We start from the raw sequence: 26,619 nt of genomic DNA on the forward strand, positions 1-26,619 counted from the left end.
GTTATTGAATGATACCACAACATAGGCTTGTAACGCATCGTGGTCAGCAGTCGCACAGATTTGCTGCTACGCACCATTCCCTGTGTTAAAGTCAGTGGTGTTGCACAGTGTTCAGTTAACACATTTCATTGACCATAAGTCAGGTGGTTAACTAGACATTTATTTAGTACAATGACCTTAAGAAATTACAATCTCAGTTAGCAAATGCTCAACAGATAACAATTCCAAACAGACACTAATAAACAATCGGTCTTGGCAAAGCATACAACAAATAACTTACTAAAGGGGAAAGGAGCATGCAGAATTTGATGCACAGCCCCGGCTCCCTACGAAACCATTAGATAACTCACGGGAATTCCAAAAGTACATACCACACTCCATGAATTGCCAGGTAATGGAGTCTGCTGATTCCTCCAAGGCATAGTATTAGACAAAATTCCTTGAGAGGGCTATAACCAAATCCCCAGGCAAGAAGGAAGATCTCTAGGTATTGTTAGGGAGGGCAATACAACCTGATGTATGATGTTGGTCCAAGTGGACGTGGTAGGGTTCTCAATCCAGCTGAGACTGGATCCTACTCACCAGAGGTCTCTGCAATGCATTTATACTCTGCTAGCATCTGGTCTCTGTCTGATACTGTTACTTAATCGCTACAGTGCATGCTGCTTCTGCTATACAGAGTTAGTCTGAGAAGCTAAGTGCAGCCTGCTTCGCAGAAGAGCAAGGAAGGCCTCCCCTGAGTCCTACCCTTGGTTACACTTCTGTTGCTTAAGGTTAGAGCTACAGAGCCACATCTGTGAATGCTGACCCATGTTTTTGTCCTGGTATAACACCACTGACACAAAACAACACAACACAGTAGTGCTACATTCAGGCAGAAGTTGCTGAATCGGACTCTTGACATCAGTTTAGGCCATGATCAGGAGGAGCTTATTGGCTCTCCCAGAAACACAGCTGCTGAAGGTTATGCACCTAGAGGGTAAACAAGATCACCAGGCAGAAAACCATTACAAGACCTTTGCCTGGTTCCTGTTTTTCCAGGTGGAACTTTCTCACCAATATTCCATTACATTTAATTGCCATGCCTTTGTTGTTAAAGATTGCAGAAACTTTTTCATTATTTGAAACTGAAGTTATACTGCAACTATTTTGCTAAATATTCTGTTTGCTGGACCAACTATACTATAGCCCTTACCACAGCTCTACTTACTAATTTTCCACTCAATCTTTTGAGTGAGGCTTAAATCAGAAACTAACTTTCAGATATGTTACAGCTATGACTTATTCAACAGATCTGAATAAGGCTGATAGGACTTGGCAAGAATTTTCATTCAGTGCCTCCAATGACCACATTTATTTCCTGGTAAAGTCCACTCATCCCATCTGCAGATAATGTTAAACAATCTGTCCTACTAATTGTCCCCATGCTTCTCTCAGTTTTGCAGTTGTCTTCACACAGCGGTAGCTTCTCTCTGATCATTCCAAGCTCTTCTTGCTCCTTGGTTCTCAAGACTGTGAAGCCACTCTTGATCTTAGGCTCAGTGTTATTAGATAACTATTGTGTTTGCCAAAATTATTACCTGAATGAGCTTTTCTAATCTCACTGTTTTCTACCATTTCTTTACAGTTTTTTTTAAACCTCCCTTATGTTAATTTGCCACTGAATGAGAAGAGACTCTTCATTAGCATGAGATGTTAATCAGATAGGTCCCTCCTCCAGGCTCTCCTACTCTCCCTCATCTAATGAGAAGTACTGAGCATGGATTGTATGTCATCCTACTTGCAGGACCTGATGGGCTAGCCTCAGAAGACTGGTTGGGGGCAATTCAAGGGAGTCACAGAGATTAAATTTCCCTTATCCTACCCAACTGGCACTGGCAAATCTTGGGAAATTTGAGCTCCTTTTTTTTTTTTAAATACAGAAATTCTACATCAAGATGGGGTGGCATCATTGAAAAGACACATTTATTTATTTAGTTTAGGCAGTTATTTCATTTACAATTATTTCACAAACTATGTATCATCTGTAGCCACAGGTATGTCATGGGGAACACTGAATTTGTTCTCTGTTCTTACTGTGTCTTAGTGGTTATAACCAAGTGCTCTATACTAGTTGATTGTTAATATTTTTACAGTTTTAATAGCTTATGTTCTTGATTTCCTTATACCTATATATTTTTTAATTAAATATGCAGAGCCATACTCAACATGTTGAAAGGCGCTCTTCTATTTCCCTCCTTCCTAAATATTTACTTATTGTTCAGTGCAAATGTGCTTACAATACTGATATATTTTTTTAACTCAATCATTAATAAACCACAAATGTCAAAATTCTATTTTTCATACTAACACACAACATAACACAGCGGAAAAATTAGGTACTTGTGGCTCAAGGAGACAGACAAAAAAAAGAATGTAGAAAAAAATCCAACACTCCTGAAAACTGTTGTCTCCAAATTTGAAGAGATAAAAATATGCTCAGATAAACATTTAATTTCCAGAAAATAACTTTAATATTTCAAGCTGAAGACTTTAAAGGAAACTTTATTATGCCATTCTCAGTCCTTATCTCCTTCTTAAAAACTCAGTTGAGTGTAGGTAGGTTGAATTAGAGAACTATGATTTGTGATCACTGCCTCAACCCTAGATCTTAGAATTTATGTTACTTCAAAATTGTATGGATTATTAATGACCCATTTTGTGATCCAAAGTCAAGAGAATTAACAGAAGTGGCTTATATGAGGTAAGCCCATTTCATAGCCACAAACATTTGTTCTGATTTTTCTAGTGACCTAGCAGGGTGAATTAAGCAATGTGCAAGCCAACTTTTTAAAAAATACTTAAAAAATTAGGTAATTTGATTTGTGTGATTCTTTTGAAGCTGGATTGTTGATATGGCTCTCATACCATGAATGGATAGCTGAGTTTCCTGAAGAGATCCAATTAAATCTGGACGAATAAGTTTCCATGTCACATCTACAAGCTAACAGCCTTTTCAAATGCCTTCTCAAAATGGTAACGATCAACACCTTTTAAATATTCCTTACAATATGCTATTCATATCCAAAGTTCTTACACTCCATTAACTATATGAAATTTCAAGCAACTTGTGAAGAACAGAATACCCAAGAATCTCAATTTTGTGTTCTCTTTGGGGTTGTTTCTTGGTTTTGTTATTGTTGTAGTTTTCTGTTTCTCCTGTCCAAAACACTTCTTTCTTCGATGCATCCTATTTTCTTGGCCTGCTCCACTTTTATTCCTTTTTTTTTTTTCCCATGCAGTTTTTTTCAGTGTTAGTAACATCCTCCTTCAGTGTTTGTAGTTGTGTTTCAGTACAGTTAAAATCGACCAGCAACGTGGCAGCAAGATCATAGGAAGGTGCTCATTGACAACACTGTTATTTTTTTCTGATGTGAGAAACTGTGGATTTTTTTCTTTCCTTTCAGATCTTTTTCTCATTCATAATGATAATGAGGTTTCTTTCATGTGTTCTTTTTCACATTTCATACAAACTAATGGTTTGCCAGAGTTTTTTTTTCACATTTTCGTTCAAAAATAGTCTTTTCAACATAAGCTTTTGCTGCAAATATAGTATAGTTACAAATGTTACATTTAGTTTCAAAATTTTCTAGTGTTTCCTGAGATTTGGTAATATTTATAGCTGTAATTATTGTAATTCTCCAGGTAATGAAATCTTGTCTACTGGAATAAATGTGCATTTAGGTGAGGGGAAAAAATGAAAAGAAATTAAAACTTTACAATTAAATCATTTAAAGTATTTTCAGAATTTTTTAGGAGTAACATTGTATTTACTCCAATGAATGTAATCCAAGTTTGTTGAACTTTAGTTAAAACATTTAATTTTTTTTCCCAGACCTGTAATTTTTGTATATTTTATTCTGCCTCCCCTTTGAGAGAACTCTAACTTAAACCTGTGATTTGGTAGAGCCACAGATTTGGTAGAGCCACATGTGGGACTAATATTAAATTTGAATCCATTATTTTCCCTGTGTGTATATAGGTATGTATACATATATATAATACATATCATAGAATCATATAATGGTTTGGGTTGGAAGGGACTCTTAAGGTCATCCAATTCCAACCTGCCTGCTATAGACAGGGACACCTCTATCTAAACCAAGTTGCTCAGACCCCCATCCACCCTGGCCTTGACTGGCTATTCACAGCCTTACTGGGCAACCTGTTCCAGTGTTACACCACTATCACAGTAAATAATTTCTTTCTAATACCTAGTCTAAATCTACCCTCTTAAAGTTTAAAACCATTTCTCCTTGTCCTGTCACTACAGGCTATTCTAAAAAGTTCCTCCCCAGTTTTCCTGTGTGCCCCTTTCAGGTACTGGAAGACTGCTATGTCTCCTCAGAGCCTTCTCTTCATGCTGAAGAGTCCCAGCTATTTCAGCCTGTCCCTGTAGAGGAGGTGTTCTAGCTCTCTGATCATCTTCATGGCCCTCTTCTGGACTTTCTCTAATAACTTCTTGTCCTTCTTGTGTCAGAGGCTCAGAGGCGTACTCCATGTGGAGGTCTCATGAGAGCAGAGCAGAGGGGCAGAATCACCTCCCTGGATTCAATGGTATGGCTATGGTTGGCCTTCAGGGCTGCAAGCACACAGTGCTGGCTCACATTGAATCTTTTATCAGCTGACACACCCAAATCCTTTTCCTCAGGGCTGCTTTCAAGCTATTCTCCACCCAACCTGATGTGTGCTTGGGATTGCTCTGATCCAGATGTAGGACCTTGTACTTGGCCTTGTTGAAATTCATGAGGTTGGCCTCTCAAGCCTGTCCAGGTCTCTCTGAATAGCATGCATCACTATGATCATATTTATAATGTAGATACACTGAGACTCAGTTAAAACTGAGTTCACCTGGATTCAGACTGCCAGGTTCCTGACTCTTGTCTGCCTGGTCATTTTGTGGATGTATATGCTGACACTGACTGACCAACTGAACTTGATTTGATCATCATCAGTTGTTTCTGAGAGATAAGTTCTTCTCTCCTTCTCTTCCTGGGAGACAGCAGTTGCAAAGGAAAACTGTCAGTCATCAGCTTCCCAAAACGGAGATGTGCAGACATGTAATTACACCGCAGGCTGAGCTGAGAGGTAAGAGCTTGTCTTTCTGCTGAGACAATTACAGAGCATGATGCTTTTCCTTCCTCTTGATCCTGACTGTCAGATCTCTACATTGACATTGTTACCTGCTGCAGCATAGCTGAAACTGAGAAACAAAAGCAGCTACTTCCATTAAGTCTGGCCCAACTGGGCTCAAGTCCTCTAATGCATTTCTTGTTACCTCTTCATTGGGTGTTAAGAAACTCAAGTTTTAGCTTGTTTACTGCTTACTACTGTCTTGATTTTCAGTATAAACACAGCCTGTATTTTTTAGGTAAATGTGTTGAGAATTCAGATATGATACTGGTGTAGTATACAGTCGTATCAGTGTTTCTAAGGAATTTCCTTTCTTTTAATATTATGTTTTCACACTTCCTAGTAAGAAAGACTTAGAAGCTTACTTCTTCAGTGTCTCACTGTAAAAGCATATCTGAAGTAGATAAATAAGCACTACAGAAGAATAAAATCTAGATCTGGTTTTCCATCTAATACCTTTGCATGTAAGTTAGGAATAAAGTGGAAGCAAGGGTTCTGAGCTAGACGTGGTATAGGTCATACAATACCCAGTAGAATACTATTGGAGCTGAATTTTCACTTCAGTTGCAGTAAATTACGAGTGTTTCTAAAAAGAAGGCTATTTAGTTTCAAAGCTATTTGTCTTACTTCCTAAAAAAGAATAGTTATCATATGATAGATAGTAATTAGTTTGGGGGTGGACATAATTCCAGGATTTTACTAGCGAGCATTTTACATGAGGCTATACAGAACAGTGGGAATACATATCAAATAGCAGTATGAAGAGTAAGTGAAATACAGTCTTGCATTACCAGTGATTTTTGTAGATAATATTTTAGTTCCTATATAGTAATGGAATAAAATAGGGGCAGCGTTAATAATTGGTTGGAAGGGACCTTAGGAGGTCTCTAATCCAACCTCCTGTGCAAGTAGGGCCAGATCTGAGGTCAGACCATGTCACTCAGAATCGGGGTCTTGAAACCTGAGGACATGTAACATCTCTGGGTGACCTGCTTTACTGCCAGCCTGTCCCAGAGAAAACAGTTTTCCCTTTTGTGTGTCCTGATCTTCTCTTCCTTGAACTTCAGTCCCTTGCTCCTTGTTCTGTCTCATGCACCTTTACAAAGGCATTGTCTCTGCCCTTTTCATTTTAGGGGCTGTTGTGAGGGTGGTCTGAGGACTAACAGCACTCTGGGGATTGATAGTTTCCTGTGAGGCCCACAGCCTGGGAGATTAGCTGTATTTCAGCTGTTCTTGACAAGCATTCATCTCACCTGCTTCTTGTTGCCTGGAGATCTCAGTCTGCTGCCAATATTTTTCCACCTCACAAGTGCTGGGTAGTTGAAATGGCTTCAAATGACATTAATTTGCAACTACAGAGCAGTGCCCTGAATACTGTGCCCTTGAGCATAGTGGTCTTTTCCATTCCCAGTGATGAATTTTCACTGCAGGTGAAATGTACCTAGAAGGCTGATAGTTTTGCAAGTTATTCATCAGGAGGAGGGTGCCAGAGAGGCTGAGGGGAGATGTCAGAGTGGTAAGAAATGGGAGAAGCAGCTTCTGTCATTGCTGAGTGGCAGGTGAGTAATCAGCATAAACAAGAGACCAGGGAGAATGTCATACCATCTCCTAGAAAAAGAAAAAAAAACTGTCACAAAGAGTGAAAATTGGCAAAAATAAGAATTAATGCAATTATTTTTATTTTTTATTTTTTAGTGCTGAGGAAGGTAACGCTAATAAAATCTTTTTTGCTTGGGGGCAGTGGTGGTGATTTGTAAGAGGAGCTGGATAACCATCTGTCAGGTATGACAGTGCCGTCATTGAGAGGCAGACAGATGACATGACATTTTAAGATCTTTTCCAGGTTTTTGTTTTTTTTTATTATGAATTTGTGACCTTCTATTGTTAGCTCATTAATAGTGTACATGAATGTGTAATGTTTAATATTGTGTAATATTTAATGCATTTGGAATCTATTTTGTTGGTGGCTCCAGATAAAAATAATCACTAGAATTGGGATGCCAAACTTAGTGTCAAAAAAGCAGTAAATGTTTAAATCTAAGTATGTAGAACTTACTTATTTAAATGCTTATGGAAAATTGCTTTAGCAGTTGCTATGAACTTCATCTTTGGATGTGCATTTTAGGATTTTGAATAGAAGTTCGGAGAAAAAAAAGTGGATGGCAGAGAAAAATCTAAGAAACTTCTACAGGGTAAAAAAAAAAAAGAAAAAAGAAAAAAGAATAAGACTGTTCAGAGTAACTTTGTTTTCTAGTTGTGTTACATGGCTTATGTCCTTTGATGTGAATGGACATCCCACCCTAGGGGCTGTTTTACAGGCCAGTGTGCGTGTCTAAGCAAGTTTTCAATGCCTTGCACTGTCCGCACATCAATGCCATTAAGAAACATTTAACAGCTAGAATAATTCTAGTGTGCATAAACATATTTCAAAGGCATACATGAAATAGCTGAATATGTTATAAAGAAAGGCTGAATAACTTGTCTGAACCACAGACTTCTACAAAATTCCAGTCAACCACTTACCACATGATCAGACATTCAGCTTTGATGAATTTCAGACGACAATATGCAGAAGACAGATGCTATTCAGTGATGTCTGAGGTAAACAGAGGTGTTTTTTTTAGGTTGCTTTAACTCAATCAGGAGCCCTGCAGAAGAAATCTCCTAATTGCTGTAGAATTTCAGAGAAACTTAACTGCAGCAACTTGGCTATATAATGCAAGAGACATCTTAGTTGTAAGACATGGTTGGCCCGGCTTCCCTTAATTCTGTAATTTTTCAAAACCTCTGATTGCCATTTATTACTGTTTTCTAATAACTCAAATTTTAAGAGAAAGTATGCTAGATAAAGTCCTTTAGAACCATCTAGAATTTTTCTTGATGTGGCTGACAAGGAATAACTGTACCATTGATGAAGTTTCCTCTCCCCAAATATTTGGTCCCAGTGATGGTTTAGGAGGCTTGATTTATGTATGACTAGAGTTTCATATGGTTAAGGCATGAAATTTGGTATCAACACCTGATTTTGTATTCTTTTCATTGAAATGGTTTTGCTGAAGTTCTGAATATTCAGAAGTGTTGGGTATTAACCAAACCTGAACTCTAACTTTGTTCTGTTTTATTCACAAATTTATCTGTCTTAAAGATCAAGATTTTTATCTACAGCTCTTCAGTCACTAACCATGGTTCTTAAAAATGTGCAGCAGGTTGTGAAACAGAACTACCCCTAATTCAAATTTTATTATGCAGAAGTAATTTAATAAGAAAGTAATTGTTATCAAGTCAGTCCAATTTTCACATAGGAAAGAATAAGATCTTTTCCAAGGAAACATAACACGTTAAATCCTTTTATTGAGTATAAAAAAAAATTAGCAATGGATTTTCTCATGATATCATATTCTCTTACAGACTTGCACATTAAAAAAAGTATCTCTAGCTTTTCATTATATGTATAGATTGGCAAAACTAAAGACGGATGCATGTGCGCATTGAGGGATAAGGGACAGCAGCTAACTGCTTTTTCTTTTTTTTTTTTGTGACAGTACTTCATTATTTCAGACTCTCTCTCAGCTATCCTAGAAATATTTAGATTCCCATAAGTTCTTTGTAGTGGTGTCCTGAAGAAAAACAGATTCTACAATGCCTTTGAAATCAGCATAACCCTATCTCTAAAAATAAGTTTACAGTAATGTGGTCGCTTTGCACCAACATAAATCCAGACTTGCAAAAAAAAGATCTATATGGCTTTTTCTCCTGCTTCCTTGGCCAGCACTGATATTGAATCTGCATGATTATACAGGGATCCATACTAGTGAGTGGATTCTGCTCAGCAATGTCTCTTTACTAGGGTCTGTGTTCAGCTGGATCTCTGCTGGCTCACTACTGAAGACTTATGCTGGCATGAAGTGAGGGGTGGTCAGGGAGAATAAATAAGGAAACTGCAACTTGTAGTAAAATCATGAATTTTGGAAAAAATTAAAACAACCATAACATATTGTCAGATTGTAATTTAGATACTGGTTTTATAAAACTAAGCTTCGGGCAGAGCTACAAACAGAACAGAAGTACTTAGTAAGTTAGTTCTTAACACATTGGTATATCTGAGTCTTGAAATTCTGACCTGTTATTAATATCATGTATGGTAAAATCTCATATAGAATTAAAACATATTTTATATCACTGATATTATTGAAAGATTTAGCATTGGATTTAATGGTAAAAATCCACTAGAGTTTGTCTTGGTAATCAAAGTAGTCCTTAAAGATTACTTCAAAATAAAAAGAGATGGACAGTCTCTGTGAGCCACGGAAATGTTCAGCCATCTCATTACTAGAGTCAAGATCAAGTGCATATACACACTTCAACACAGGATGATCAGTCTTCAGATGGAAAATACAGAGAAGCTAAGTGGAACAAATGGATTTACAGTAAAGCATCAGTCTTGCAGCACTGTGGAAAGGCAAAAAACAGAGACAGGCTAGCAGATCTTCGACTTTTGGGTTCAAATAGTTTTTGAGCACAAATCTTTATTTTTTTTTAATATGGTTCTTTTTTAACATGGTTCTACAATTGTAGGAAGAAACAATTCTGGCAGATACGTGTCTCATAATAAATACTCTCATTGTTATAATAATTTTATGGGATTTCACATTGCTTAAGCCCTGTAGTTAAAAGGTCATTCAGTTTTTAAAATGTTTTTCTCTATATACCAATAACTAAATAAATTCTGTCATGCATGTCACGTGCAATCATAAGTAGCATTCTGAGAATCTGTTCCATTGTTTTTGTAGCAGAAAACATATTACCTCTAAAAGAAACAGCGATATTTTGAAGTTCAGTGTTTCTAAACAAATTCAATCTTACTGGATAGGAGTTTAAATTCTCAGCTTTCCTCCACTACTCGTCATGAATTTCCTGTACTGGAAAAACATGACTGATACAACTTCTGGAACTTTGTTCTACTGCTACATCTGCCATAAAAGTAAGTCTAAGAATATCTTTATACAATTCTTTCAGACCACTTCCATGACTTTCAAAATCTTCAGTAAGTACATTTTTTTTTCTGATGAAATGAACCAGAAGCAACAACAAAATATTTCAAAGAGATATCCAAACAACTTTGCATAGAAGAGATATTAATAAAGACAAAATATTAACAGCACAGGAAAAGTTTTGTATATGGCAAAAATTTTATGACTTTTGCTCTTCTACATTTGCAGAAAATAACTCTACCTTAATTTTTATTATTATTATTTTTTCTGTAGCACAAGTATCCTTTTTGAAAAAGCATTAATATTTCCTGGTCTTTTACTAACTGCTTTACATTTCTAATACTTTCTCACTCTAATGGTACTAATTTGTTCCTCATTTTTTTTTCTGCTGGTGTATCTGATCTTTACTACTGCCAAATAGCAATCAGATGGAGAAACATTTAATGTCTTTGGTTTTGTCCATCTTGGCAATAGGACTGTAAGCTGGTCTCCTCAAGGCAGAATATCCCAAATTACATCACCCCATTCAATTGGCATCCTTAAAATTCTTTTTTTGATACATTAGAGTTTTAATTATTTAAGACATTTTTATTTTTCACCTGAAAGAAGATAGTAGAATGTGGCTTACAAGATTTGATTGCTCTGTGATGCTGTGATACTGTTGCATAAATAAAGTCCATTCTGCAGCACAGCAGAATATCTAGTGATCCATTTAAAGTCCATCTCATGCATTTAGTTTCACACTTTCTGTGCTTTGGTCCTGGATGTCCTTTCAGACACAGGGTTTCCTGAACTCCCTGAGAGTCACTGTGGTCAATCCATACCTGTCTACGTCATATATCTTTCTGTGCAAGAGGCTGAGCTGTTCTCTCCACAGTGATTCCCTCACTTCAGTCTTTCCAAGCTCTTCAGAGGTCTCCACAATCATGCTCCTGGATACAAGGGAAGAAAGTATTTGTTGCTGGACGCACACTGTCTTAATTTTACTCAATTGTTTCTTTCCTAGTGGCCTTCTACAGAAACAAAAAGGATTGCAATCTGTGTTTGGTGGACAGGACTAATGAATTTCCCATGTAAATTGCTAACATGAGGAAGATTACAGAAAAGAGAATGATAAATGTGGACTTTTTGTCTCTATTTAGATTTCTAAATAGATGACTGGATACTCAGATGCCATAAATACTGGGTTCGTTTCAATGAGCTGCGGGTTATTACAAAATGTTCCTGCATTTTGCCATTCAAGTTATAAAAATTCTGTGGCAAATTTGATATAGTAAGCTAATGTAATCTATGGTTTTTAATAGCCTCTCCAGGTAAATATTTATACTATTTGCTTCTATATTTAGAAGTGAATTCCAAATTTAAACCTATCATCAATACATGAAGTTTCTTTGCTGTGCATATCAGAGAGTATGCATGAGTGCATGTGTGTGTGTTTACGTGACTGTATACAGAGATACATAAATAGACCCAAGGGACTTGGATGAGTAACAAGAAACTAAAATAAAAGTCAGAAGCAGTTAAATATTTACATTGCTCCCCTCCCCCCAAAAATATGAATGATAACTTGGATTTCTTCAAGCAAGCCTTTTTGCCAAACTTTACAAGATTAAGTAACTAGTTAAACCTACTCTTCTTATATAATTTGTTATTAATATAACAGCACATTTCTTCCATGGTACCTTCTAGTGCATTTTGCTCAAGAAATAAAAGCAAATATGGAAAATATTCTGCAACCTGTTATGTTGCTAGGACTGTGTACACTGAATGGAAACTTCCCCTCCACACACACAAATAATACCTTATTTGTTCTGCCTATTGTTAGCAAGGGGATTGTGTTGTGTATGTTCATTTGTTTTAATCAGCTTTTTTCATTCACTGAAATCACACTCATATTAATGAACAAGTGTCAACTCAATCTTTAAAGATAAGATAGTTTATCCTGTAAACTTTTGCACTTTTTCCTTGAAATATTTGTAACAGTTAATTAATCTTAATTCATAATTTGTGAGAAAAGGACAAACTGAAGAAATTAACTTATAATACTATGGAAATTGAAGTCTTAAGAAAATCTTCACTTTTTAAACTTTCATAGAGATAATAAAAATTCTGATATACCAATTAAAAAGTATATAAAAATTGTGGTAGATAAACTAATAGAGATTCATAATTTGTAATTAATTTATTTAAATTTTCTGATGTTGTTGATGGTGGTTGGGATTTTTTTTGTTTGTTTTTTGTTGGTTTTTTTTTGAATACACATACAAATTTTTTGAATACAGATATATATTCTAGCAAGAATTCATAATATCAGTGACTCCAGTTTAATTTCTGATAATTAAAATAAAAGCACTGTTTAGTCTTGTGGTATGATTTTCAATCATTTATTTCATAATGGTAAAGCAGTAACTTGGTCATTGAAATACGTTGTTACTGACAAAATCATCTGAAATGTTCTTGCAATATAAAAAATGCAGCATCTGTCATCATTTACTCATGAGGTTGTATTTAATCACAATATTTTTTCCCATCTGATAATAAATGCTCAAGTTGCTGTCATAATTCGAAAAGCTGAAGTCATTTCAAACAGAAGTACTATCTAGTAAAGGTAAAAGCTTGCCTTTTCCTTAGGTTGTAAGGAGTTATAGCCTAGTTGAATATGTATAGCACCAATGTATAAAATATAGAATCAAAGAATCATTAAGGTTATAAAAGACTGCTAAGATCATCTAGTCCAGTTATCAACCCATAAAAGAAAGAAAACCCATACAATAAAACCCATATTGTTTGTGTTGGAAAGAATGCAATTAATAATTTGGCTTTTACTATATTTTTTTCCATCTAATGAAGATGGATTATGTTCATGCCTGTGCTCTGTGGCTCTATGGAATTTTATTTTGGCAAATTTTCATAGGCATCTATTGCTGCAGGAAGGAACTGGATCTTTTTTTTCTGGAACCATAGTAAGTGTAGAATCATAGAATTGATTGAATTGGAAGGGTCCACCAAAGATCCTCTACTCCAATTCCTCTGCATTTAATCAGGACACCTGCAGCTAGACCAGGTTGCTCAGAGCCCCATCCAGCCTGACCTTGAATGTCAGGACAGAGCACTCACCACTGGGATGGGTAACTTGTTCCAGAGCCTCCATAATTTACTAAAAGAATATGTCTCGAAAAGGTAGGCATTCAAATGCTATTATATTTATTAACTTTCTTTTACAGGATACTGTTCTGAAGATCACAATTATTATATCATACCTCTGAAGTCCTTACTTCTGCAAACATATTTGTAGGTACAATGGAAATTTAAAAGTTCATATTAGAGAGATGTAGCAGAAATGCTAAGTCATGGCTTGAAACAGTGATTGAGCACCTGGTAAGAAGGCAGGGCCAACCCAGGGGAGCTCAGGTTCATGTAATACACCTGAGTGACTGGAAGGGGTGGAGTCAGAATCCACTGCTTCCCAGACCTCATTTAAGGATTGGTAGTGGAGCCTAGGATATCATGATGGAGTTCCTTGCATACCTGAAGCCTTCTGAAGGTAGGCAGTTTCTTTCCTTTATGTCTACTCATAGCTCTTGCATTTGAGCAAACTCACACTTGCTGTAGCCTGGGATTTTGTTGCTGTGCTGTTATTACTGTTCTTTCCATTGCATCATGGAAATGCAACGAGGGGACTGTAATCTAGTGCTATAGGTGGTAAGATTTAGCTATTTAAATTTCCTTAACAATCAGAAAAAATTCTTTCCCTGACGCATGTGTGAATGTATGTGGACATTTGAATGCATGAGTGTATCTGCACTTCTGTGTATGTGTACACCAGTGTCTGCTTATTTTATTTTTTCTGTATTCAGTCTATTCTAAACATTAGTTCAGAATGTGGTTTATAATAGTAACCTTATCGTGATCTTTGCTGGTGTTTGGCCTTGTATCTTATGCCAAAATGGAATGGAGTACTTAAGTTATTTCACTGTATTTTAATATTTTCCCCCTGTAGCACTTCTTTAATATGATGAAAAATAGAACTCCAGTATGGAATTGTACAGTGTGACACTAAAAACTTTAGATGAAGAGTCTTTCTTTAGGCTGTTTCCAAGGTTTTTGTAAAGTGCAACGTAGAAAGATTAGAATTGCACATCAGATTTATACATCTAATAGTAAAAATCAACAGTATTTCAAAACAACGTTATTCTTAGTACTTGTTTTCAATTCAGTTAAACACCTTCACAGCATAAAATTGGCAATTTATTAATGTTCTGTTTTTCATAAAGGGTATTTTTAGCAAGGAAAACAAGAATCAGTAATTTAATGCCATCTGAAATGCATAGATGATTGTCTTAAGGGAGATCATGCGGCATGTATGGGATGACCTGGGGATCAGGCCTAGCCAGCATGGGTTCATGAAGGGCAGGTCCTGTTTGACCAACCTGATCTCCTTCTATGATCTAGTGACCCATCTGGTGGATGAGGGAAAGGCTGTTGATGTGGTCTACCTAGACTTCAGCAAAGCCTTTGACACTGTCTCTCACAGTATTCTCCTGCAGAAGCTGGCAGCCCGAGGCTTGGATGGGTACATTCTTGGCTGGGTAAGGAGCTGGCTGGAGGGCCAGGCTCGGAGAGTGGTGGTGAATGGAGTTAAATCCAGCTGGTGACCGGTCATGAGTGGTGTTCCCCAGGGGTCAGTGCTGGGGCCTGTCCTCTTCAATATCTTTATTGATGACCTGGATGAGGGCATCAAGTGCACCCTCAGTAAATTTGCAGATGACACCAAATTGGCTGGAAGTGTGGATCTGCCTGGGGGTAGCAGAGGCCATACAGAGGGATCTGGACAGGCTGGAGAGCTGGGCTGAAGCCAATGGGATGAGGTTCAACAAGACCAAATGCCGGGTCCTGCACTTCAGCTACAACAACCCCAGGCAACGCTACAGGCTTGGGGCGGTGTGGTTGGAGGACAGTGTAGAGGAAATCGACCTGGGGATATTGATGCTCGGCTGAACATGAGCTGACAGTGTGCCCAGGTGGCCAAGAAGGCAAATGGCATCCTGGCTTGCATCAGAAACAGTGTTGCCAGCAGGAGCAGAGAGGTGATTGTTCCCCTTTACTCAGCACTAGTGAGGCTGCACCTCGAGTACTGCGTCCAGTTTTGGGCCCCTCGCTGCAAGAAAGACATTGAGGCCCTGGAACGTGTTCAAAGGAGGGCAACAAAGCTGGTGAGGGGTCTGGAACACAGGCCATATGAGGAGAGGCTGAAGGAGCTGGGAATGTTCAGCCTGGAGAAGAGGAGGCTTATTAGAGAGCAATGAGGTCTCCCCTAACTTCCGGAAGGGAGGTTGTAGTGAGCTGGAGGTCGGCCTCATCTCTCGCGTCATTAGTGATAGGACCAGAGAGAATGGTTTCAAGCTACGGCAGGGGAGATTCAAGCTGGACATTAGGAAGTATTACTTTTCAGAAAGGGTGGTCAGGCACTGGAATGGACTGCCCAGGGAGGTGGTGGAGTCGCCGACCCTGGGGATGTTCAAGGAAAGACTGGATGTTGTGTTGAGGGACATGGTTTAGTGGGAGCTATTGGTAATAGGTGAACGGTTGGACTGGATGATCTTTTAGGTCTTTTCCAACCTTGGTGATTCTATGATTCTATGATAGATGATCTTCCCAGTGGTGCAGTAGAATTACCTCTGAAAACCAAGGTCTCCTCTTCAAAGAAGTTATGAGCACTTCTGCATGCAAGTCCCAAAAATGGGCAAGGACAGGAGATGCCCTTGTGGTCCTGGCTCAGGACTACTTGGTGCTGGTCATCTTTACCTTCCTTAGCCACAGGTAACACTAATGGGGTGTCTTCTCTGTACAGGAAACCAGCAAGTGCTTCAAAAATGAGTCCTTACAAGGGAATGTGGGTGTACTAAGAGAAAGTAGCATGTTTTATGTACTAGTTCTGTACATTTTAAAAAACCAACCAAACAAACAAAACAAAAAAAACTTGTGAGACTAATATAGATTTTTATATTCAAGTGAACATACTTCTTTTCAAATGTAATCTTCAGGTCTATTCTATCAAAAAAGGTATGTATAAAAAGGGGCCTACAATAGGAAGATGATTATGTGAGATATTATACAGTTGCTGCTTCACCCTGCCCCCAGAAGATTACTCAAAAACTAATTAATGTTGTACTACTTGGCTAGTTTCTTTTCTTTTTGAGTAGGTTCAAATCATAAGATATTGATAATATGGGTATAAAAGTTGCAATCTAAATAATAAAAAAGCATATATTTTATTTCTAAAAATATGAAGTATTAATACTGCCTTTGTCCAATGAAACATTCAAAATCAAGAATAGAACACTATGCGCAAATACCTTTATATTCAGAATTTGGCAGGTGTTCTCCGTGCAGAGTGGCAGTGCTTTAGAGACAACTATTAAACAATATCAGTTTGCAAATGCAAGCTGAAGCAAACTTAGTGGTAAAAAGACAAACAAGGTCTTAAAAACACTGGAGTATATAGGAGGAAAAAAATCTCATTCTTTTCAATAGGAATATAAGCTCTAAAATAGCAAAAAAAATGTCTAAAAGCATGGGTGAATCTCGATAACCATGCTTCCCAAGATATTTTCATTGAATTAGTGTTGTGTGCTGATGCTAGTAACAGAGTCTGTGAACTGCTTTCCTTGTAAAAATATCAGGATTTCTTTTAATATGATCTTAACTTTGGAGTTTCAATAATTAATTTAGGAGTAATTTCTTAATTCTGGTGATGAATATAATGCATTCTGTTATAAAAAGATGAATATGTTCAAATTCAATTAACTCCTTTCTCACAGTAAAGAGCATACAAATCAAAATTACAACTGCTTTTCCCAGTTTATGATCTAAATATCTCCTCACTGTGTGGAGACAAGTTGAAGTCTCTTTACTATGAGAGCGGTGAGGTGCTGGAACAGGCTGCCCAGAGAGGTTGTGGATTCCCCTTCCCTGGAGATGTTTAAGGCCAGATTGGATGGGGCCCTGGGCAACCTGTTCTAGTATGAAATGGGGAGGTTTTTGGCTCTGCCTGTGGCAGGGGGGTTGGAGATCCATGATCCTTGAGGTCCCTTCCAACCCTGGCCATTCTGTGAAAATAAAATTTCTAAACCAGTAACATCTCAAATTTGACCAATCCTGTATGTTCATCATAAATTCTTGGACTGCCTGATATCTAAAAACAGGAATTAAGATTGTAAGGGCCATCTTCAACCAGGAACCTAATAATGCTTATGTTCTGATTTCATAAAGCTAATGGTAGGATTTCTGTATAATTTGATAAATGTAATTTGTATGTTTGCATGCTTATTTGGAAGATAATTAGCTATCAGTGTAGGAAGACGTGATAGTCTGAACATAAGGGAAATACTGTGTTTTCAAATGAGAACAATTGAATTTCTAATATCTAGTTGGCTTTAAGTCAGATCATACTTTAATGATAAAATCTCAGAATATACACACTGGAGAGATGCAAAATAGACAAACTATAAAGCTGATGGAGATTTATTTAAGAATAATGAAGGTTAAATCTATATGAATATAAACTGATCTCATATTTATTTAGTATTGTATTAAATGTCCCCAGTTATCCAAACTCAAGATCAGCCTTTTCTTATTTGTATATTTTATTTTGGGGATAATTTTTAGGCTTATATACAACTTAGTAGTGACATGGCCAAACAAGAGGAGTTTTTTTTGTGATATTCAGTAAACTGCGAACCCAAAAAATATGGTTGAAATGTTAAAACTTCCCATGAAAAGGTTTATGTCAACAGAAATCAGGACCACAAACCATTGCTAGGACTACTGAACAAAATAGCTAAATACCATACTGATGTTATTGTCTTAAGGAGGGGCTTAGTTGCAAAAGCAGCCTGTTGTGTCACGGCTGAATATCACTTTGAGCAATATTTGTGCCATCATTTCATTTCAACAGATTCTTTTCCAGTATTTTCAGTTTTTAAGATGAGAATAAGCTCTAAATTTGTCTGCTCTGCCAGGAAAAGTCTAACGTTTGCTTAAAGAAAACTCCAGTTTTGTCTATTTTATTAATGTTTGTTTGTTATTTACTTTGTGTAAAATGCTTACTGTTTCTCCAAGTTAGGAAAACAAAACAAACAAGAAATAATCCCACCCATTCACTAGCACTCATTTTGTTGTGCTAGGGCAACTCACTTCAGTTTTTTTTTTTCTATCATTCAGTTACGAATTTTATGCCAATTAGCCTTTGCCATGAGATATTTTCCAGTAAACTTAATAGAAATAAATGTCTAAGTTATGTTGGGGAGCTATGTTTAAGGTTCATGTTAACAGAAGCACTAGTTCCCTCTAGATGAAGATTTTACTGTGCATTCTTTACAACATGAGTAAAGTGGCAACTACATTACCAGAATGGTGAACATGACCTCACAACATAAAGAAGGCCATGTCTGTTTTACTAGCAGCCTCTTCCTCTGCTGTGCTTTCTGAAATCATGCAGGTTAGATGAGATAAATGATCTTATTTTACAGCCTTTGAACAACCATTTAAAACCAGTTAGACAATGGGTATCCAAACTTTTGCCTTGCTTGGGCCCCATTTAGTGAGGATAAATTGACTTGGACCACATATGGAAAATGTTATTTATGTATATTAGCAATATTACAACTTCTTATGTTTTAATAATTTTAAAAAAGAGCAACAAAAATATAAATCTAGTGGGATACTTGACCTTGCTTTTGTGAAACGAGGCCTGGTTTAATGGAAGTGGTTGCAGTTCTCAGTGACCTCTCATAACGTTATCAGAGATTTTTTTTCGATGAAATTTTAATCTCCTTGTGTTTCATCCTCAACAGTAATTGTATATACTGCCAAGAAGGGGTGATGTGAATAAGGCACGACTGTGAAGTGAGGGGTATCCTTCTCTAGTAAGAGAGGGTATACAGTAGTGTAGTAAAGAGACAATCGGATATTTGACTACCTGATTGTAACTCTATATATTCCATTTGAAAATGTGCAGATAATGTATTTATGCCAACTGAAAACGGAGTCACAAATATACAAAAAGACTCATCAGTGTTAATAGCACCACAATGTTTGGCTGTTGCTGAGCTATGGGTGTGGAAGAGCTGATGCCATGATGGCATGGGGCAGGGGGTACCTGCAGGGTGGACAGGACTGGATAGTGTGCGGCCTGTAGGCAGTGGGCTGAATGAGTTAGAATGATGGTGCATTAAGTCTCAATAAGTAATCTTGAATTGCTTAGGACACTTATTTTCCTTTTGAAGATGCAACTTAACCCAAGTCACTGATTGCTACACTGTTTTGAGGTAATATTGGCATAAGATCATTCTAACCTCAGTTTAGTTTCATCAGGAGGTCCTGCAAACTCATAAGCTTTTTCAACAAGCCAGTCAAAAATATCATGCTCTAATATGAAATGAAATATAGCTGCCTTCATTTGGGAATTTTGCTACGAATACTGTACAAAACTCTACTGTGGACGTGATATATGTGTGTATCTGTTTTTCTAAGTGTTTTTTTGTTTTTTTGTTTTTTGTTTTTTTTTTTTTTTAAGTAAGGTCAGCTCTGGCTTCACATATATACTCTGTAGGCTATATCTTATATGAACATCTTATTTCTACAGTTCCTCTAATTTGAATGGAGGTCATTTAATTCATGTTTAACAAAATCTTTGAAGCAGTCTATAATAAAACTAACAGAATTCTAACTAAATTGAGAAATATGTTTGGCTGAAAAACAGTTGGGTGACTATCAGAACTGGCTAATCTGGGCATTTATATTCCCTATTGCTAGCCACAGTGAAGCAATTATAACTACTTTTTTTTTTTTCTTCCATTTCTTGAGGAGAAAAAAAATTGTAAAAATATTATTTCAAGTAAGTTAGTGGAATTTAACATCCTTCAACTTCCTCTCTTTCCAAACAGAGCATCTACTATGCTATGTTTATTGTACTGTTAATGTATCTCATCTGTATCAAACATTTCCAACCAAGACAGAAAACAGCAAGAACTGAAACATTGTTATGCGGATGATCTTCACAAGGAATACTTGCAGTTATCCTCACCTGTAGAACGGCTTCTTTTAACTTCCTTTTCCATTTCAGTCATACACTAACTTTTAACATTTGAATTTGTACAATCAAATTAATTAACTTGGGTGGATTTTTGGAGTAGTGTTTGGAATCAGTAGCTCTTTAAAGAGTAGGTGCACTACAGAAATAGCAACAATGAATTTGTATTAAGTGTGCACATCTGTTAAATTTATTTGCTGAATATATAGTAAAAAAATAATGTAAATTGTTTTCCCAGCAGTAAATCAATTCTCAGTCAATTTATGATACAATGGAGTCCCACCCCGTCCCCAAATAAATAAATTAGTATTAACTGAAAAGAAGCATTCATTACTTAAAACAAAGCTATTTCTTAATTTGATGTGAAAATACATTAAGTATTTAAAAAAAAAAACTATTATAATTTTTAATATTTTTACTTAAAAAACTAACTTCAAATTTAGTGATTTTTTTTTTTTATTTTTTAATGTTCTGTTCCTTAGGAAATAACAGGAGATCGGGATCGATCACGGCTAGATTCAATGGTGCTGTTAATTATGAAACTGGACCAGCTGGATCAGGATATTGAAAATGCTCTCAGTGCAGGTTCTTCTCCATCCAGCACTCCAACATACAAACGGAGGCATATACCTGTAAGCTGATATCTTTATTATTTTTCTAAGTTAAATCTTTTCTAACTTTATCTTAAAAAAGAAAAATAAAATTTTATAAAATTTTATACTCCTCACATTTATCAGCTTATTGGTTTCATAACTAAAGCTGTGTTTGTACATAATTTGTCTTGTTTAGTTGTTTTGTGTGTGTGTGTGTGTGTGTGTTTTGAAGGCAGTAGAAGCGGCATCTGGAATTTTCTTTTAGGATGTTTTTATTAAAGAACATTGTGAAAGTTCCCCAGATGAAAAATAAGGACCACGGATTCAGAAAATGCCTGGCTCTCTTTTTTATAACTTATTATAAATGCAACACAGAGTCTGGATCACCCCTAGTCTCAGAGCACATATTTAATGTCAAGCGACACATAAACAGTTCGATTTGAAAGTAATTATGAGCTACAGGTTTATCTCTTCTGTTCATTGGATGGTCCTGGAAATTTTTGGCAGAAATGTACTTATGAAATCCTCCATCACTAAAAATAAGATTCTGGTCAAAATCATACAAGTTATCTAAATTTTTTAATTTTTTTTGTTTGTTTGTTTAAATGAAGTATTTAAATAAATAAAATTCCTTGCTAAGAGTAGACAGAAGAGACTATGTGGGACACAAATGTGATGGATGTGTTCTTTTTTACTGAAAAATGTTTACACATGTAGCTGTGAAGAACCTGAAATGACTGACCTAAGGTGTTCTCATGCAGGCTTCCTGTTAATTTTATCCACATGCGTAGCAGCTGTTTTTCAATTTAAGAAACCTGAGAAATACTGCCCCAAAATGTCTAGGCTAATATTCAGGTTGTTTGTTTTTACTGGTCTTTTCCCATTAAGGCCAGACTTCATTATTGCAATATAGTCTAGTGAGTGGTCTATAGATGAGGAAAGCAGTATTTAGGTTTCAGTGGTCTTGGAAGATAAAAATAATCATTTTTATAGAATATTACATAAATATTCCTTTAATAGTTAAAATTTTCCCTTTGGATTTCAATGTATTCGCATCCCCTCCTTGGGCACTGATGGAAGAGGAAAAACTCAAATATGACGCATGTTGCTAATAAATGACAGCCTTTTAGGCAACTTCCAGCAACAAAGTAGGGTGCTGGGACAATCCATGTAAGTAAGCCTTCAAGACAATCAGAGGTGGTGCCTGTTTCCAAGCTGCAAAGAAGCCCACCAGAAAAAGGTACAGAGGCATCTGTCTAATCAGCAGCTTCTTTTTGACAGGCACTTAACTAGAATTAATGAATCCAAGGACCGCCACTTATTTCCAGTTCAGGAGCTCCTGAGATATTTCTGCTCCTTATTTCAGCTACTCTAGGACCATGATATTAGGAAACTAAGGCTTAATCTGCACAGTGTTGGTTGGGGTTAATAGTTCAGGCTATTTTGCAAGCGCTATATTCTCAGGCTGCATTTCAGCTAATAATCTGGCCAGTGTAGGCAGTTCCTTGACATGGGCTGCTCAGTGCTGGTTAAGTGTTGCAATGTATCTGCAAGCAATACAAACGTCTATCTTTATTCTGTACACTAAGTCAAACATTCTCTTCTTTTTACTTCCTCAAAAATAAAACATTATTTCTTTTTATTCTCAAAAAAAAAAAGTAACTAGTGTCATTAAAAGCTATTTCTAGTTAAAAATGCTCTTACAAGTAGCTGGGAAGCGCTTACTGAGCCCAAAAAACTAGGGAGCTGTACCTCTGAATAGTATGAACTGTGGTACAATGATGTCATTTCAACTGTGTAATGGCTTACAGATGTTTACTGAGTTTGCAGTGTAGTGGGAGACAGAAGGTGGGAGCACACAGGAAATGCTGAACACTAGAAAAAAATGTCAGTTCAGGGCTGCAGAAATCTGATTTTTCTTACCCTGCATTCTACTGCTTAGGGGAGTTTTAGCTTTGATGTTAGTGGTGATTTATAATTTCATAACAGGAGTTAATACAAACTACCATGATGAATAGGAAAGCAGGAGAATGTCTAGGTGATAGAAAAGAATAGATAGAATTACAGTTATACAGGGAATTAAGCATATAATTTTGAGTGATTCTATATAAATATACACATTATTTAAAAGACAAACTTCTATTTCATGTTCATTTTACTAAAAAGAGTTCTAATTTTTACCAGGATGGTGAATCTGGTTCTGAAAGTGGAGCAGATGTAAGACATTCTCAAACAAGCTTGTCTTCTAGCATCCATACTCCTGATCAAACGTCATTCTGCTCAGCAGCCACTTCTGGAGCTAAACCAAAGGCTGGGGTGAGTACAAAGATTGTTTTTGACATTACACACAGTCTTAAGCTGGAAATGAAATAGAGTAATTTTATACTATTCCCTACATTGCTCATACAGAGTTATGCATGTGACACTGAAGAGAAAGGACTACTAATGCCAGCTGTTTCAAGGTGCTTTCTGAGTGGCAGAGAATCATTAGGCAAATGGGAAGTTTGACATTTAAAAACATGCTATTATTGGGTGTTGATTATAATAAGCTAAATATTTCTTTGAGAAACTAGCTTAATAGAGCTATTCTACTTTACTTTGGAAGATAATGTTTCCTGTAGTGGAGTCACTTGGAACAGTTCCTAAATCTCTTGAAATTTGGAGATGGGGGGGAGGGCGGGGGGGGGAAAGACAGTTGAATCACATAGCTTGATTTATGATACCCAAACTCTGTCCTCATAGTCCTCTTGAAAGGCTAAATTGTTGTATACTACAAGAAGAGTATTACCCTGCTGAAGGGAAAATGTCATTCCAAGGACAAATTTGGTGAGCAGTTGCATACATTTGGGATTGGAGGGAAGCTTCTGAGCAGGGAGAAGCTTTCCTACAGGTGTCAGTGTGCGCAAGCTGAAATTACACTTCCTGAGCTACAAATCTGGGCTATAAATTTAGATGGTAAAGAACTTTTGTCAAGCAGTTTCAAAAATGCTAGAGCACCTTTTTGTAGGGACTTGTGCCAGCCTTGAGCAACGTACTCAAAATGAGGTATTCCTGTTGTATAGTAAACAGGCAGGTACTAGGCACTATTTCCACCTTTTAAGATAAATTCTTCTAAGCAGCTCGTGGGGTTGCTTGAATGCACTCTTTCTCTGTATATTTATTTAATCTTACACTACTCATAAGGGAGGATTTGCTGATTTCCCAGGCACTCTGCTGTGTAGTTTACTCAGATTGTAGGTAATATCGGCTTTCTGTATCCATTCGTAGCTCTCAGAAGAATGGTTCTATCTTTTGCCGTTGTCCATCTACTGAAGAATCCTTCTTCATAACGCTCACTTGTGCAGAAAAACTTGAATATTGCAGAAACTCCTGGCATATTTCTGCTCCCACTTGTGCTTATTCTTTCCACTATCTTACAAAGCAGAGAGAACTTCAGCTGAAAAGTCTTAGCATAATGAATGCTCCGTCTGTTCATCAGTACTATCACTGCTGGTAACTGAACCAGCAGTAACTCTAGGATAAAACATTAAAATATGGAGTGTGATTAGCATAAATATATATGTTTATAGAAAGTAAAACAAGGGCAAACTGTCACTTGCTACATTGCAATAATAGCAAGTTAATGAATGCCTTTGACGGAGGCAGTAACGAAAGTTCTAATAAACATTTATATTCAGGATTGTTCACTTGTACAAAAATAAATTCACTTGTAATTCATCATCAGTGCATAACTATAGCAAATACAGTGCTCTGCACTCCGTCACTGCATACAATGCAGCGCAAATTCTCAAATAAGTACATATGTCATGCTGGAAGGTGATATCCCATTTTCCAGGTCCTGAGAAGAGAGAAGACACTCTCTGAGGTATTAAACATCACTTTTTAAATTTGGGCGTCTCTGTGGATATTTGGGAAACTCTTATCTCCTGGCTTTGCAGAGGTGTGCATTATTTTCTATGAAGTTGGACAGTATGTGTTAATTTTCTTTAAATATATATATTTTTTTTCCACTGTGCTGAATATGTTATGCTAAACATATACAGGACAGTTATTTTATGATATATATTTTAATGTATGTGATTGTAAATAAATGTTTATTTTCTACTTTGTAGAGTTACTCTCTAAATATTGTGTGGGTTGTAGAGCTACAATTCAGAGTCCTGTTTCGTTAACATTTATGATAAGTGAATCTAAACTTTCTCCAAGCAACTTCCTTTCCTAAAGTTTTACTTGCTGCAGTTTACCATAGTGGGATTTGGGGATGGAATTTATTTACCAAGTGTATTCAGAAAAAGACTGTATTCTCATTTTTACCACAACAAAGTTGAGTGTAAAAATTTATATCATTTTTACTTGAGTGTAGCTCTCCTGAAAACTGAGTAAAGACTGAGTTCAGATATCTTCTATTCCTTTTGGATTTTTTGTCTCTGTACCCTACAGATCCACAAACTGAGTGCTAGTATGTGTTGTAGATCAAAGTCTGCAAAAACATCAGCTGCCTCCCTACCTGCAAGCTATGTTTGAAAGCATATTTTTCTTTTGAATGCACTAGGTGAAAACAAATCTCAGTCCTTAATCTTGGGCATTACTATTGCTGTTGCTCATCTGGTCCGTGCAGCTAGACAGCCTGCTGTTTGGTGCTAGACTGCCATCTCATGCTGATAGAAAAGGGGCTCTCATACTCTTAAGGTCTTGTTTAGCATTGGACTCTAATCGGGATGGTATTTCAAAAAGGGTAAATAGCATTGCTGGAGAACACTCCCCAGAAAAGATGTCAGGATTACCTCTGATATCTGTTGATTTTTCATGTAGAGATCACCCATGAAAATCCTCAGATGTGGTGTTCTCTCTGTAAGGGAGACTCTTTTCATAATTCTTCTTTTTTATTGGAGTAGCTGGTGTAGTAATAGGTTTATTCTACACAGGAAACTCAGCAATCTACTCTATAATCCTGAGGGACTGTTTTGATGATTTTCACTTCCTCTTTGCTGTGTGCAACTGCAGATCTTCAAGGATTCCAGATGCTCAGTCTCCAATGACAACTTATTTTGTTGTGTGTATTAATATGTAAACAAGAGTACAACTGTAATTAGTTATATTATGTAATTATATGCAGTATTTTTAAACAAACTGTATCTAACTCATGACTGCATCAGAAACAATGCACAATTAAAGCAAGGCATCTTGTACAGAGGGTGGGTACTGAGGGTGGTGAGGATGGGCCTTATAAGACAGGTAGGGATTCAAGTCTAGTTCCTGAAGAACTCAGAAGATATTAACCTTACAGGACTTTAATAGATGGGGAAATTGTTTAAAGACTATATACATTCAAGATTAAGATCCATATGTATTTAAAAATAAAAGAAATCTAATAATGCCATGCTATTCTGGACTTTGATGTGACAATCTTGGTGGAAATTGACTCACTGATTAATGGAAAACCAGGACACTTTAAATCTTTATTGTCAGATTTTATGAAATATTCAGCAATGCAACCTTTCCAGTACTTAAAATTCAGTATGAATTAAAAATTTCTTTGCAAATTAATTAGTAAATTAGTAAATATTATTTTTAAAGAAACATGTCTGTGTATGTATGTACATGCACAAGTTATTTGGCACTTCATAAAAATGCGCTGACAACTAGTCAAATCCATGCTTGTCACTGGAGCATGTGTGCACATAGCACAAACATATAAATGAACATATGTGGGCACAGTAAGGAACACAGTGTTCCTTACTCCTTATACAGAGGCGTCACAAGGAAGAAC

The 26,619-nt window shown here is 36.6% G+C and overlaps 1 protein-coding gene across 3 annotated transcripts; it reads left to right on the forward strand.

Annotated features, from left to right (window-relative positions):
* The first annotated feature begins 13,675 nt into the window (after nt 1–13,675).
* Nucleotides 13,676–26,356, forward strand: LOC104910754 (rho GTPase-activating protein 7-like). 3 transcript variants are annotated; one of them, XR_004159648.1, is made up of 4 exons: nt 13,676–13,707; nt 20,739–20,888; nt 23,034–23,165; nt 25,775–26,356. XR_004159648.1 is itself a non-coding variant. In XM_031553132.1 (4 exons), the coding sequence occupies exons 2-4, from the start codon at nt 20,778–20,780 to the stop codon at nt 24,733–24,735; spliced, it is 294 nt and encodes a 97-aa protein (XP_031408992.1). In that variant the 5' UTR covers nt 13,676–13,707; nt 20,739–20,777; the 3' UTR covers nt 24,736–25,757. The 3 variants fall into 3 exon arrangements, 2 of the variants coding, with proteins under 2 accessions (XP_031408992.1, XP_031408993.1); XM_031553132.1 differs by lacking the exon at nt 25,775–26,356 and adding an exon at nt 24,685–25,757; XM_031553133.1 differs by lacking the exon at nt 25,775–26,356 and adding an exon at nt 24,117–24,671.
* Nucleotides 26,357–26,619: the final 263 nt, after the last annotated feature.

This window comes from Meleagris gallopavo, chromosome 4, assembly GCF_000146605.3.
Source record: "Meleagris gallopavo isolate NT-WF06-2002-E0010 breed Aviagen turkey brand Nicholas breeding stock chromosome 4, Turkey_5.1, whole genome shotgun sequence".
Classification (NCBI taxonomy): domain Eukaryota; kingdom Metazoa; phylum Chordata; class Aves; order Galliformes; family Phasianidae; genus Meleagris; species Meleagris gallopavo.

Bases quoted from the DNA above. Each gene is read 5' to 3' on its own strand.
- LOC104910754 (XM_031553132.1), top strand. From the start codon at position 20,778: ATGGTGCTGTTAATTATGAAACTGGACCAGCTGGATCAGGATATTGAA. The intron at 20,889-23,033 runs GTAAGCTGATAT...AATTTTTACCAG, and splicing joins ACAAACGGAGGCATATACCT to GATGGTGAATCTGGTTCTGA. The intron at 23,166-24,684 runs GTGAGTACAAAG...CCCATTTTCCAG, and splicing joins GAGCTAAACCAAAGGCTGGG to GTCCTGAGAAGAGAGAAGAC.